The sequence below is a fragment of the Hypomesus nipponensis genome, chromosome 26, assembly GCF_054491055.1.
Source record: "Hypomesus nipponensis isolate SF chromosome 26, ASM5449105v1, whole genome shotgun sequence".
Taxonomy (NCBI): Eukaryota; Metazoa; Chordata; class Actinopteri; order Osmeriformes; family Osmeridae; genus Hypomesus; species Hypomesus nipponensis.
In genome coordinates this window covers 11,095,001-11,109,276 of record NC_140386.1, presented here as the reverse complement: position 1 = coordinate 11,109,276, position 14,276 = coordinate 11,095,001, and the positions used below count along the sequence as shown (strand labels likewise).

Here is a 14,276-nt window from a genome sequence, read left to right as displayed (position 1 = left end):
CTACCCAACTACCTTACTAATATCTCTGTCTGGTGTCTACCCAACTACCTTACTAATATCTCTGTCTGGTGCTCCCCCCACAGCTCTGGACTCTAAGGCCAGTAACCTGTCCAGCCTGTCTAAGAAGTACCGCAGTGACGCCAAGTACTTGAACACACGCTCCACCTACGCTAAGCTGGCTGCTGGAGGCGTGTTCTTCATCATGCTCATCGTGTACGTCCGCTTCTGGTGGCTCTGAGCATAGGAGGAGGAATGCCATGTCTTTCACTCTGTCATCTTCCCTCCCTCCTCCCTCTTTCCTGGACGACGTCTCTGATACAGGACAGGGTGGGTGTTGTCACTTCTTCAGCCCATCTTGTCACAGTGCATCAGCGATTACCCCCACGGTAGCACAGCCAGGTTACATTAACTACCACAGAACCACATAGCAACACCCGTAGGAGCGGCTGTGTGCAGTTTCAGGGTAGTTCATGTAACTGTGACGTCCCCAGGGGAAGGAAGGAGGAGGGAATGGATCTAGGAAAGGACGGAGGAGAGGAGAGATGTTCTTAGGTGGCAGTGGATGATGAGAAGGGGTCAACTTGTTGTAATATTGTGTCCCTCCGTTCTGAACACTGTAGTTGAAACACAACATTATTTTACCTCTCTCTCTCCATCTCTGTCATGTTATATTTACTCACCTGATGTTGTAACAACCAGAACACACTGGTCCTATAGCAGTTTAGGGGAGTGAGTGTGTGTGCCTGTGTATGTGTGTGTGTGTGTAGTGATCATATGATTAAACACATTAGACTGAGCGTGTGACTGTGTGAAAATGAACAAGTGTTTCCTGTGTACAGTGATACCAGTTCCTGTATGATAACTGTTCTACGCTCACATTTATCACATTGCCGTCTAAGATCCCATCACACATCCTGAGCCAGGACAGATGTCAGACATAGCACTGGGAGGAGTCTGGTGTTAGTGGGAGGAGTCTGGTGTTAGTGGGAGGGATCAGGAGTTAGTGGGAGGGATCAGGAGTTAGTGGGAGGGGTCAGGTGTTAGTGGGAGGGGTCAGGTGTTACATATCAACACAAGTGAAACAAGCCAGACCACCAGATATCCTTCTCCAGAGGTCTGTATCCCACACACACACACACACACACACACCTCTCTCCAGAGTGTGTCTCCAAGGGGTGTCCTGCTGTCATGTACCAGGTGCACACAGCTGGAGACCTGATGTTAAGGGCCCTGAAGGTTCCAGAAGAGCAAGGGCCAGGTGTGGACCAGGCAGCGCATAGTTAACGCATGTTTCGCTCCAGTCTGCTTCCTCTCCCTGGGTGAATAAATCTGATTTGCACATTTTGCTCCAGTGTTGGTGTGTCTGTCAGAGAGCCTAGCTGGTGGGACAGCCATGACACCGAGCGCCCGGACGCAGTCCTGGACTTCAGATGAGGGACGTGGAGGGGGTGGGCCTCAGTGCGGGGTCAAAGGTCATGGCTCTGTGTTCGGGGAAGCAGGGTCAAAGGTCATGGCTCTGTGTTCGGGGAAGCAGGGTGGATTCAGCTTGATCAGAACCATAAAGGGTACAGCTAAGCATCTCTCATGTTATACAGCTAAGCATCTCTCATGTTATTCATGGGTGCAGTTAACATCGGGAATGATAATTCGCTCTTTATCATTTAACTCATTTAACACTTTTATTCAAATGGATGTACGGCCACAAAATACAGCAGGAGTAGAGTTCAAATAGGATTCAGAATCAAGGAACTGTCTGGATTAAATTGCGTAACTTTAAACATTTTACATACGCAGATTTTTAATTGATCAAGTTGTAGAACTGTCAGACACCAGGGGGCGCTGTTTGCTGTGTTGAGGAGAGCTTCATGGCAGGACCTCTACATCAGAGGTCTGTATTGACAGCGTAGATCATGTCTGGTTAAACATTGGCTTTTCTGTGTATACGTGTATGTTACCGTAAAGTACACAGAAAACATGTTCCTGCTGAACTCCAGCCAGGATGACCAGGCGTGTGGTGGAAGGTTGAGATGTTGCTCGACACCATCACTGTCTGCTGTCCTGGGCTGTGTATGACTATCCCAGCCATTCCCGACCTTTTCCACTTTGCGGCCCACTTACATAGATCAAATCTTTTTGCGGCCGTCCAACACTTACGTTCACAAATTGCCGTTTCGGTCAAAATGAATGAAAGTCAAAATGTCACTAAAACATTTGTAAGAATGTTAATAATCATTTAACAACAGTAGGGCAATATATACATATTTCATTTTTTCATACTTTAGCTTTCATTGGTTTGGCGATCCAGCTGTATTACCCTAGCGGCCCACAGGTTGGGAAACGCTGCTCTGTCCTTCTCTCTTCTCTCTCACTCTCTTTCTCTCACTCTCTCTCACACTTTCTCTGTCTGAATCTCGGCATGAATTACATCTGTAAATAATGCCAAAATTGTCAACAATAAAATCTTAATTATAACTCTGATTGTAATAAGCAGAGGAGGAAGAATGTTTGGTAAACATTGAGAAAAACTAAGAAAACGCTCTGGAGTTTAGGTGTCCCACATTACCCAATGTCTCAGATTACTTGAATTCACCCTACTGCAACTAATACAATGGTTACTTATATGTATAATGTTTATAAATAAATACAGTAAAAATGAAATGAAAGAAACAGATATGTACTGTATGTGAGTGTGACAACTGTAGTCATGTTTTCACTGTAGCTGCTGTCTCCCTGCTGGTACGGCCCCAACAGGAAGTGGTTACTGCTGAAGAGGGAAGTGGTCCGATGTAAACTGCATGCTGCCAGGGCACATGGTGACCTCCTCACCTCCACACCGGGGGGGGGGGGGAGAGGGGAGAAAGAGGAGGAGGAGAGGAGAGAGAGGAGGAGGGAGAGAGAGAGGAGAGAGAGGAGGAAGAGGAGAGGAGAGAGAAAGAGGAGGAGAAGGAGAGAGAGAGAGAAGGAGGAGAGAGAGAGAAGAGAGAGAGGAGGAGAAGAGAGAGAGGAAATAGAGGAGAAGGAGAGAGAGGAGAGGAGAGGAGCTACATACCCTACTGCTCCCTCCTGTCCCGCTGGTTACCGTGGTAGCGAGGCTGCGTGACAGTCATGTGAAAAGGAAGCTGATTGGATTAAAATACTTTGTGTGATCAGGGGTCAGGAACACTGCACATGCACACACAAGCACACACACACATCACTCTGCAAACACACACACACACACCTTAAAAAATTATTTTGACAGTGTAATTTCCTGTCATGACACACCAACACAGACTGGAATACAAATACTACTTTTGAAAGTTCTTCATGACCACACTGCAGCTATTGAAGACCACAAGAGGAGAGAGAGGGAGAGGGGGAGAGAGGGAGGGAGAGATAAGATCAGGAGTCAGGGACAGGATGTGAAGATGTAGCCCCTCTCCACACACACACACTCTCTCTCACATACACACACTCTCACACACATACACACTCTCACACAGACACTCTCACACAGACACTCTCACACAGACACTCACACACTCTCACACAGACACTCTCACACAGACACTCACACACTCTCACACAGACACTCTCACACAGACACTCTCACACACTCTCACACAGACACTCTCACACAGACACTCTCACACACTCTCACACAGACACTCTCACACAGACACTCTCACACACTCTCACACAGACACTCTCACACAGACACTCTCACACTGTCACAGCCGCAGCTCTGACTGAGGTGGAGGCTGGTTAGGTCAGAGGTCAGAGGTCTTCACTGGAGGTCAGGTGGCGCCTCAATGCTTACGGTACGAGTGTGTGTGCGTGTGTGAATGTGTATACATGTGTGGGAGAGAGCGTGAGTGTGTGTGAGAGTATGTGTGTGTGTGTGTGTGTCTCTCCTGGTTCTAACAAACAACATTTCTTGATTGTTGATATAGTGGATTATCATCAGCGCCTACAGAAGACAGGTGTGTTTGATTTGAGTGGAAGTTCAGGTATTTGGGAATGTTGTGTAAGTGTTGAGGGGCTACAAGGTGGCATACATCAAGCACATCTTAGTTATGTGACAGTAAGAGGGTTATCACTACACTGCTCAATGCTTCCCTGTCACTTACACACACAGACACACACAGACACACACAGACACACACAGACACACACAGACACACACAGACACACACACGAGTGAGAAGGCACACAGCAGCTGGGCAGCAGAGAAGGTTGTAAAGCGTCCAGGCCGAAAGAGGAAGTTAGGGGGCAGAGGTGAGTTATGACCCTGCATGCAAGCACACAGGGCCTGGGAACCATGGGCTTCTCACAGGGGGGCTGGGGGGAGCGGGGCACGGGGGCATCATTTCACAGATCATACGTCAGGACTGGACCTGCCCCACCCCCTCACCTCCACCTCTCCATCACGCACAGTGAAGGAAACACCTGCCCCCACCTCTGTGACCTGCCTCCGGAGGAGTGCATCACACACCACACACACACACATTTCTCCCATCACAATAAAACACACTGCAGATTGTTTACTGTTCCCACAGACTCACAGATACCCTCTCTCCCTCCCCTTCTTTCTCATCCTCTCCACTCACCCTCTCCCTTTCACCCTCTGAGAAAGAGAGAAAGAGAGAGGGCTCTGTTGTGGGGTGGTTCAAGCTCTGTTGTGGGGTGATTCAAGCACCAGGTTGGTGGTTTGAACCCTGCCTGTCAACAACCTGATGTGGAGCACAGCCCACCTACAGCAAGAGAGATGAACCGTGTTTATTAATAGACCCCTATCAGAGAGAGAGAAGGTGGAAGAGAGGGAGGGAGGGGGGGAGATAAGGGCAGAGAGAGAGGGAGAAAGGGGTAAGATAGGGAAAGAGGGGGAGAGAGGGAGCAAGAGAGGTGTGAATACCTATCATGCCTGTACTGTAGCAGGTTGTGAATTTATGATACAATTAACCCCTCACTGAAGACAAGCAAGATGCACTCACACACACCACACATACACACCACACACACACACTCACACTCACACACTCACACACACACACACACACCACACATACACCACTCCTGTTTCTCGGTTTCATTTCTCCTCTGTCTCCCTCTTCCTCCGTTGGGTTAGGATTGGAGTGTGAGTGGTGTGTGTGTGTGTATGTATGAGTTAGTGAGTGTGTGTGTGGTTTGTGTGTTTGTTTATGTATTTATCTACAGTCTCAGAGCAGCAGAACACTGGGCCCTGGTCTGGTTCTCCACAAGGTTCCACGTTCTCCAGAAGGTTCTATGCAGGGTGCTGGTTGTAAACATAATGCTCTCACTGCGCTTTCCCACACTGGTGTATAAATAGAGTGTGTGTGAGTGTGTGTGTATATGTGTGTGTGTGAGTGTGTGTGTGTGTGTGAGGGCTAGCATCTTGAGGGAGGGATCTTCATCCACCAGATCAACTTTCAGGTCATGCACACTACCCCTCTCCTCCTCCTCCTCCTCCTCCCCTCCTCATCTCCCTGTCTGCATATCTGCATGTCCCCACATAACCCTTTCACCCCCCCCTGCCCCCCCCTGCCCTCCCCGTGTCCTTTCACCCCTGGTCGCTATGGAGACTATCATTGTCCTGCGACAGCATGGTGCCACACAGATCTTGACATGCTACGAGACTGCCCTCAAACACAGATCCTGTGTGTGTGTGAGCGTGTGTGTGTGAGCGTGTGTGTGTGAGCATGTGTGTGTGAGCGTGTGTGTGTGTGAGCGTGTGTGTGAGCGTGTGTGTGTGAGTGTGTGTGTGTTGACATTAGTTTCAGGTAACCACTACTCAGCAGCATGACCCTCTGACTGGCTAAAGTCCTCATCCTGCTGCAGGGTCCTGAGGAAGTCTCCACAGGGTGACAAGGGTGCAGATCATCTACCCTAAATATACCCCCCTGCTTAAATACCCCCCTAAATATATACCTCTACTTCCTGTGGTCCAGATCCTCTTTCCCTGGCAGAGATACCACCATCCATGGACCCTGCTTCCCTGAAAGGGTGAGAGGTTGAGGGAGGGGGCTCAGGACACCAAACCACAAACACAACCGTGTTCCCACGGGCAGGGAGGGCGGGGTGGGGCGGGGGGGGACGGCAGGGAGGGCAGGGCAGGGAGAGGGGGGGGCAGGGCAGGGAGGGCAGGGAGGGCAGGGAGGGCAGGGAGGGCAGGGAGGGGGGGGTGCACAGAAGGGAGAGCAGGGCAGGGAAGGGGGGGCAGGACAGGGAGGGCAGGGAGGGCAGGGAGGGCAGGGAGGGCAGGGAGGGCAGGGAGAGGGGCACAGTGATCCAGAGACTATCACTCTTCTCCAGTCTCATCAGTTTATCTTGGTCTGCCCCCGACACCCCCAGCCAGGCCGTAAATCAGCCCCCCTGCCCCCCTGCCAGCCAAGGTCACCCCCCTGCCCCCCCCCCCAAGTAAACCAGCCAGTAAAGAAGAGCCCACGCCCTCTTCCTCTCGCCACATCAGCAGTGACCTCACAGTGAAAACAGTCCCCCAGCCAGCGACGTCCGGGAATGATTCATGTAGCACTGGGGTTAGCATCCGCTCCCATGGCGCAGTAGAACCAGTGTGGATCATCAAGGCCGCCCCCTCTCCATCCCTGCCACCACCGTCCACCTGCTCTGAGGGAGGGCTGCTACTGCTACTGCAGTAAGCCAGCCAGTAAACTGGCAGCCAGTAAGCCAGCCAGTCAGTAAACTGCCCGCCAGTTAGCCAGCCAGCCAGTAGTTAGTGTACATCATGAACATGTGTAGGTCATGACCGCGTTCTAACAAATCTGAGGCTACACTACACGGCATCTTCCCTCACACACACACACACACACACACAACCCTCACAGACAACCCTCACTGTGTGTATAACTAAGATATTTCTTGCCTAAAGAGGTGTCATAACTAACGTATATTGTGGTTTATTGTTATATTGTAGTCTGGATGATGGTAATAAATCGTTGGGCTTGTTCACTCAGCAAACGTAATTTGCATGATAAAGAGATGTTGATTAGGGAGCTTTACAGCAGGGTCTGTGCTGGGCTGTTATCAGACTAAGTTGTGCAGTTTTCAGGTTCAATACCCCTCTGTATAATACCGTATTCCTTTAGCTTTTATCCAGGGCAACCTGTGACTTCTTCACCTGAAGTCAACTGCTTTAACCACTAAGTTGTACCCTCCACCCCACCTGCATGCTGCTTTGGATTAGAAAAGGTCTTCGCTAAATAAACACATCATTATTCTTAAAACCCATTTGGTTAACTGATGATGTTTGCTGATGTTTGCATTATCTTTTGGCTGGGTGCATTTAGCCTGCAGTTAGAGCAAATACAATGTAGCAAACGTTTTGTTTGTTTATTTTGATTTACTCAAACACCCCCCCCCCCCCACACACACACACATACACTCGCACACACACTCCCCCCTCACACACACACCTCCCACACACTCGCACACACACTCCCCCCTCACACACACACCTCCCACACACGAACACACACACTACCCCCAAACACACACAAACATTGATGGGGAGTGATGGTCAGTGGGTTGTTGTAAACTTTCTTCAAAACAACAGTGACCGTAATTGGTTACTTTATTAGAGTAATCACCTGAGTCATTCAGTCCAGAAACCTGGAAGCAAGGGGCTTCCGAGGTGCCAAAACACAACAGTACCAGAGATAAGTCACGTTTCCTGACATAACTTTGATAGTCGTATCAAAATTGTAGGCGTTAAAAGGCAGAACGGAAAAACGTCAACACGGGGAAAGACAGAATCACGACGGCTTCATTTTGAGTCAGAGCCTTGAGAAGTAGCTACTAACTGAGAGAAAATTCCTCCGCCGCTGAGGACCAAAACTGCTTAAGTCGAAAAAAGATTATTTCAAACAGTTATGTAATGATACACTTTTAAATATCCTCCATACGTATGCAATGTTATACATTCATGGATCTTTTTTGTGAATCTTTAATTCTTACATTAATTAATGTACTACGAGAGACGAGTCTATGTGGTAGATATCAGTTAGGCCCTTCTCTGACTTACGCGGAAGAATATATCGTATGAGTGACTGCAGTGAGTGACGGAGGAGCGACGAGGAGAAACTTTTTGTGCGGCGCTGTAGTTTTCTAAAGAAAAAACATAACGAATTACATTTAAATCTTGTCACAGATTATTGTAATTCGAAGAGAATTGGTAGTTTGTGGTTTAGCGCCCCTTCTTCTTATGATTTTACTGTCTGCGACACTTTTTGGAACTCTTTGAAAACTTTGATAACGAAAACCGGGGAGAGCTCAGCCTCGCGCTGGCGACTCTATGTGGATTTTACAGAAATGGGCCAAATTCCCGGTTTCTCTTCGGGCAAAGTCGTAGTCTTCGTTGTGTGCTGCATTCGAATATCCTTTGGTAAGTTTTGGAAAATACCTGAAACTTTTAAACAACACTTCATACCCCATGTTTCATCATCAAAGCGCAACGTTTGCTGGCACTGTGAGAAGCGTCGGTACTCGCGCCTCTTAAGCTTGAAGACTTTACCCCTTGACAGCGGGATTTTACTAAACTCAATAACACAAACTAACCAACAAATTAACATCCCCGCCTAGATACTTGTTTGCAAGTGTAAAGTGTTACTTTTTTGTTTAGATTTTGAGTTGTTAGGTTAGCAGCAAGGCGATTTTTTAGGCTGTAGCCTACATTGCTCTGCACAGTTAAGGTCACCTCAGGTGTTTTGCAAACAACTGCGCTAGTATTTGTTAAGCTTTGTTGAAATTAATTGTTTTCCAATGTTGCTGTTGTGCTGGTTGTGGAGACTAGCCTGACCGTGTGCTGGAAGGGCCGTTTAGATTAAGCAAGTTGGATTTCGAGGTGTTGCACCTCTGTCCAGATGTTACCCAGCGCTCTCTCAGGCTGATCTGGCAGAGGAATTCAAAATGGACACTTTACCAAAAGTCTGTAGTTTACTGAAGCTATCGCTAACAAGAACACAGGACACGAAAGGGGACTGTTTTGTTTAATAAAATACCGCTGCTTGTTATGTGGATTGTGATGAATGTGATGATTGGACGTTTTGAACGTCGAAACTTCTATAAACAGATTGATTTATTTGGGCGTGAGGTTTTGATGCTTTAAGCGGATTGGTTGGTTGCGTGGGCCCCTCGCATGTAACGGCCGCTGTGATATAACTAGCTATTACAGTGCCACAACGTCAGGGGGGACGTTAGTTGTAGAGAAATGACTACTACCACATTCTAACATGATAATAACAACATACCATTCATGGATATTTGTTATGGTACTCAACGAATAGAGAACAACCTCACTGACAACTTGTCTGATCCTCATAATCTTCATCAGCTCTACTCAATTATCTTGTTGAAATATCTTAATACAAATACTAAAGTATATCTTAATACAAATACTAAAGTAGCCTATAAACAATATGTACAAAAGTATATAGAAGTATGCAAAAGCATATATAATGAACATAAGCAGAAATATATAAGTGAGGCATGTGTAATTCGGTCAGTGTGCAAAGCGCGAGGCTGCAGTAGCTATCGACTGAGAGCTAACGGCAGATAACTTGATACAAACTAGCGAAGGTCAGCATGTGGCGTGACCGGAGCGGCTTTCTCATATTCCCCCGGTGCCCCGCGCGGCTAGCGAGCGGAGAGGAGCGGTACACTAGCGGGACAACAGCAACTTGCTGCGGGGTTAAGAGAAGAAAAGACAGGAATGCTGCTGTTACTGCTACACATTCCTTTCTACCAGTCTGTCTGTCTGTCTGTCTGTCTGTCTGTCTGTCTGTCTCTCTCTCTCTCTCTCTCTCTCTCTCTCTCTCTCTCTGTCTGTCTGTCTGTCTGTCTGTCTGTCTGTCTGTCTGTCTCTCTCTCTCTCTCTCTCTCTCTCTCTCTCTCTCTCTCTCTCTCAGTCTCCCTCTCTCTCTCCCCATTCTGTATCCTCTGGTGCTACTGGTGCAGGTGTTTGAGGTGACGGAGGTATTGTGGGTGTGTATCAGGTGTCTCCCTGTGGTCCTGGCTCACTGCTCACTGGCACACGACACACCTCTGCTCCATGGGTACACACCTCAGCTCCATGGGTGAGGCCACTGTCTGGCGGAGAGAGAGAGTGTGTGTGTGTGTGTGAGTGTGTGTGAGTGTGTGTGTGTGTGTGAGTAAGGGACAGAATGAGAGAGAAGTAGTGTGTGTGTGTCTGGCTGGGTGGGTGGGTAAAGCATGTGTGTGTATGTATGTGTGTGTATGGTTGGCTAGAAGCGTGTCTTGGTGTGAAATGTGCAGCCTGGTGCTCCTCCTCACTCAAACAAACCTCTTGTTTACTGAGCTGCCCACCACCCTGCATTACTGACCACACACACACACACACACACATACACACTCTCTGCCCACCGTTCAGCATTACTGAGAACACTCGTCTCCTCCTACAGTCTCCCTGCCCCCCCCCCCACACACACACAGACACACAGACACACACACACAGACACACACACAGACACACACACACACACAGACACACACACACATAGACACACACACACACACACACACACTGAGATACACACACTCGTGCAGGCATGAACCTGGTTCTGACCCGGAGACAGTGGGAGGATGAACAGAATGGACTGTGTGTTCAAGTTCAAGTCTTTTATTTGTCAGATACACAGAACAACACAAGGTCAGACTGGGCACTGAAATTCTTAAGACAAGACAACGCAAGCACCTGGCATAACATAACATATGAGTACACAGAACATCATTTACATATATGCTGAGCTCAAATAAGTGAAACTTCCTAAATATACAGATAGCAATAAATAATTGACTATACTAACCCTAATACTTAAACTTCCTAAATTACAGATAACAATAAATAATACACTATACTAACCCTAAATGCACATAAAACCTATTTCAACCCTATAACCTATTCTAACCTAAGTGGAGTACAGTACAATAGTGCAATGTATAGTGACTATGTCAATGACCATACAGGAGCCTGGTGGAGAGGTACAGTGGGGTACAGTAGTGCAATGTTACTGATAGGGCAACCAGTAGCTGAAAGTGCACGTGTATAAGTGAATATTGTGCAGTAAATCAATGTCCATATCAGTGTCCATTCAGAAGCCTGATGGCCCTTGAGTAGAAGCTGTTGTCCAGTCTGCGTGTGTGTGACCGGATGGTGCGGTAACGCCTGCCAGAAGGCAACGGGGTAAAGAGACTGAAGGATGGGTGGTAACAGTCTCAGTGTGCGTGTCTGGTTTGTGTGTGTTTGGATCTGAGTAGTGTGTGTGATTAGTGTGTGTGTGTGTGTGTGTGTGTGTAGGGGGGGGCAGGGTGGTTAATAGGTGATCTGAGGCAGAACTGTTGGAGGGTTAGGGTAAGGGGGTCCAGATGTTCTCATTAAGCATAGGGAGGTGTGTGTAGTGTGTGTACCAAATGACGTTGTGTCCTTGGGCAAGGCACTTCACCTTACTTGCCTTGGGGGGAATGTCCCTGTACTTACTGTAAGTCGCTCTGGATAAGAGCGTCTGTTAAATGACAAAATGTGTAGTGTGTGTGTAGTGTGTGTGTAGTGTGTGTGTAGTGTGTGTGTAGTGTGTGTGTAGTGTATGTGTGTGTGTTATGTGGAGCCTTTGTCCTAAGAGCCTACGTTCCTACGCAGTCTGCTATCAGGGCTGGGTGGCATAGAGAGAAATAAGGAGGGGGCGGGAGAGAGATGGAGAGACAGAGAGAGAGAAGGAGAGCAGGGGAGAGAGACATAGAGAGAGAGAGAGAGAGAGAGAGAGAGAGACAGAGACAGAGGGAGAGGGGAGCAGGGGAGAGAGAGACAGACAGAGAGGAGAGCAGGGGAGAGAGAGACAGACAGAGAGAGAGAGGGGAGCAGGGGAGAGAGAGACAGACAGAGAGGAGAGCAGGGAGAGAGAGAGACAGAGAGAGAGAGGGGGAGCAGGGGAGAGAGAGACAGACAGAGAGAGACAGAGAGAGAGGAGGTTGACATGAGAAGAGAAGGCTGGGACCAAGGTTGGGGGGATTAGAGGCTGCATTTTGTGTGTGTGTTATGTGAGTGTGTGTGCTGTGTGTGCTGTGTGTGCTGTGTGTATGTGTGTGTGCTGTGTGTGCTGTGTGTGTGTATGCACTGTTGGGCAGGTTAGCAAATTAACAGGGAATTAGGATGTTGTGCATTCCTGGCACTGCTCAGTAATCCTGGGGAGAGCTGGGGCTGCCTGCCACCACACACACAGTACACACACACACTACATGCATGCACACACTCACACACACAGTACACACACACACTACATGCACGCACACACTCACACACACAGTACACACACACACTACATGCACGCACACACTCACACACACAGTACACACACACACTACATGCACGCACACACTCACACACACAGTACACACACACACTACATGCACGCACACACTCACACACACAGTACACACACACACTACATGCACGCACACACTCACACACACACACACGACAGACACACACACAGCTCTATGTACACAGCTTTAGACCAGGCTTGTTAACTCCCCCTCTAATTACACAGGTCATCCTCTCTCTCACTCTCCTCCCTATCTCCCTCCTCTCTCCCTCCACTTGCCCCAGGGCAGGGTTGTTTACTTTAATTGCCCCTGGACAGGGTCATCAGAGGTAACTATAATTGAGTTGCCCCTGGCCAGGATATTTTAGTTTGGTTTCTCCAAGCTCAGAAAACGTATTCTCTGTCTCCCATGGCAACAACTTTGCCAATGGATGAGGGCTGAAGCAGGAAACAGGGTTACTTCCTCACTGGCTGTGAACTACTTCCTGTCCTGTGAACAACTTCCTGTCCTGTGAACAACTTCCTGTGCTCTCCTCCATGTAGCTGAGCCAGCAGAGAGGTCTGGAGGAAGTCTAGTCAAGAGTCACCACTCTGTTACACTGACACACACTCACACACCTTGATTTCAGGGGTGAAGGAGGAAGGAGGAAGCCATCCTTTGGTGCCTGGGGCCGGTTGCAAAAACACTTTAAATTAATATTTTCCGTAAGTCAGAGTAAGGTTTCCTTAAAATATAATCGGTTGCACAAAGAACCCTTAGGTCTTTTCCTTAAGGTTTCCTTAAATGTTCCTTTAAGTATTTTAGGTTTTCTCCTTATCTTGGTCTTATACTTAAGGATTCCCTTTTTAAAGTTTGTTAAAGCGTTGCACAAAAGCCCTTAGCAAACCAAGTAAGGAAGAAAACTTAAGGTTCCTCTGACTTATTCTTTATCGCAACATGGCTGAGTTTATGGAGGTAAATGAACCCATCCCACACCTATAGCACTGTTGCGTTATTGTGCTGCAGTCTAAACATGAAGGCTATTTATGCGTCGGCTACTGCTGAAAGTAGCTAGACTCATGCCCGTAAATGCAGACTAAAGATCTCATTTTGATCTAGACAGAAGAAGTAGCTCTCACTTAAACGTTACTGTGTAGGCTAGCAACAAGACCTACAAGTAAAGTTGATATCACCAGTTTTTTTAAGGTCCCTCCTGTAATTGGTTATCTCTATTTTGGACATAACAATCTTACATAAACATAACTTCGCCAAACTTCTTGAGTTTTTTTTTTGTTACAATTTCGTCCTACATTCGTTGTTTTTTGTTTGCAGTTATTTGTGGATCAAATTGACTTTTCAGTATGTGCTTTCTTTTGTTGTATTCATGTAGAAGCACAACATCCTCCTCTGGCCAATGTAGTTGTCTTTCCTAGGTCTAGCTAGAAGTAAACTAGAGCAGGTTAGCTCTAGAACGTCAGTGTTCTAGAACGTTCCCCCTATTCTGCCTCTGGTGCTTTTCTTCATCCTCTCCAGATTTGCATTGAAGGAAACTCGCATGAAAGCTGGATTAAATATTTCCCTCTCAAATGACAAGACTCTGTATGGACAAGAGAGAGCGAGAGACAGGCAGGACAAGAGAGAGAGAGAGACAGGCAGGACAAGAGAGAGAGAGAGACAGGCAGGATAAGAGAGAGAGAGAGAGACAGGCAGGACAAGAGAGAGAGAGAGACAGGCAGGTATATGGAAATGATGTCATTAGCACAAATCCCAAACTTCCAACTTTGAAAGAGTTTGTTGTTCATGTGATGTAAATCAGTATCACATTGGTTCAGACAGGAATCACTAAACCAAGTTCACCCAGAGGGAGAGAGCTATAGAGAGAGGAGGAGGGAGAGGTAGAAAAAGGGAGAGAGAGAACTGACTGGTTAAACTAGCTCTTCATACAA

The 14,276-nt window shown here is 47.6% G+C and overlaps 2 protein-coding genes across 4 annotated transcripts in view; both read left to right on the top strand.

Annotated features, from left to right (window-relative positions):
• sec22bb (SEC22 homolog B, vesicle trafficking protein b) overlaps window positions 1–1,346 on the top strand; it is a 28,038-nt gene extending 26,692 nt beyond the window's left edge. For all 3 annotated transcript variants that reach the window (XM_084692810.1, XM_084692811.1, XM_084692812.1), the window contains exon 5: window positions 84–1,346. In XM_084692810.1, coding sequence (XP_084548936.1) covers window positions 84–238 — 155 coding nt within the window. In that variant the 3' untranslated portion in view covers window positions 239–1,346. The remainder of the gene's footprint in view (window positions 1–83) is intronic.
• A 6,451-nt stretch (window positions 1,347–7,797) lies between these two features.
• notch2 (notch receptor 2) overlaps window positions 7,798–14,276 on the top strand; it is a 37,743-nt gene continuing 31,264 nt past the window's right edge. Inside the window, 1 exon segment of the mRNA XM_084692448.1 lies at window positions 7,798–8,398. Within this exon segment, the coding sequence (XP_084548574.1) occupies window positions 8,326–8,398 (73 nt within the window). The 5' untranslated portion in view covers window positions 7,798–8,325.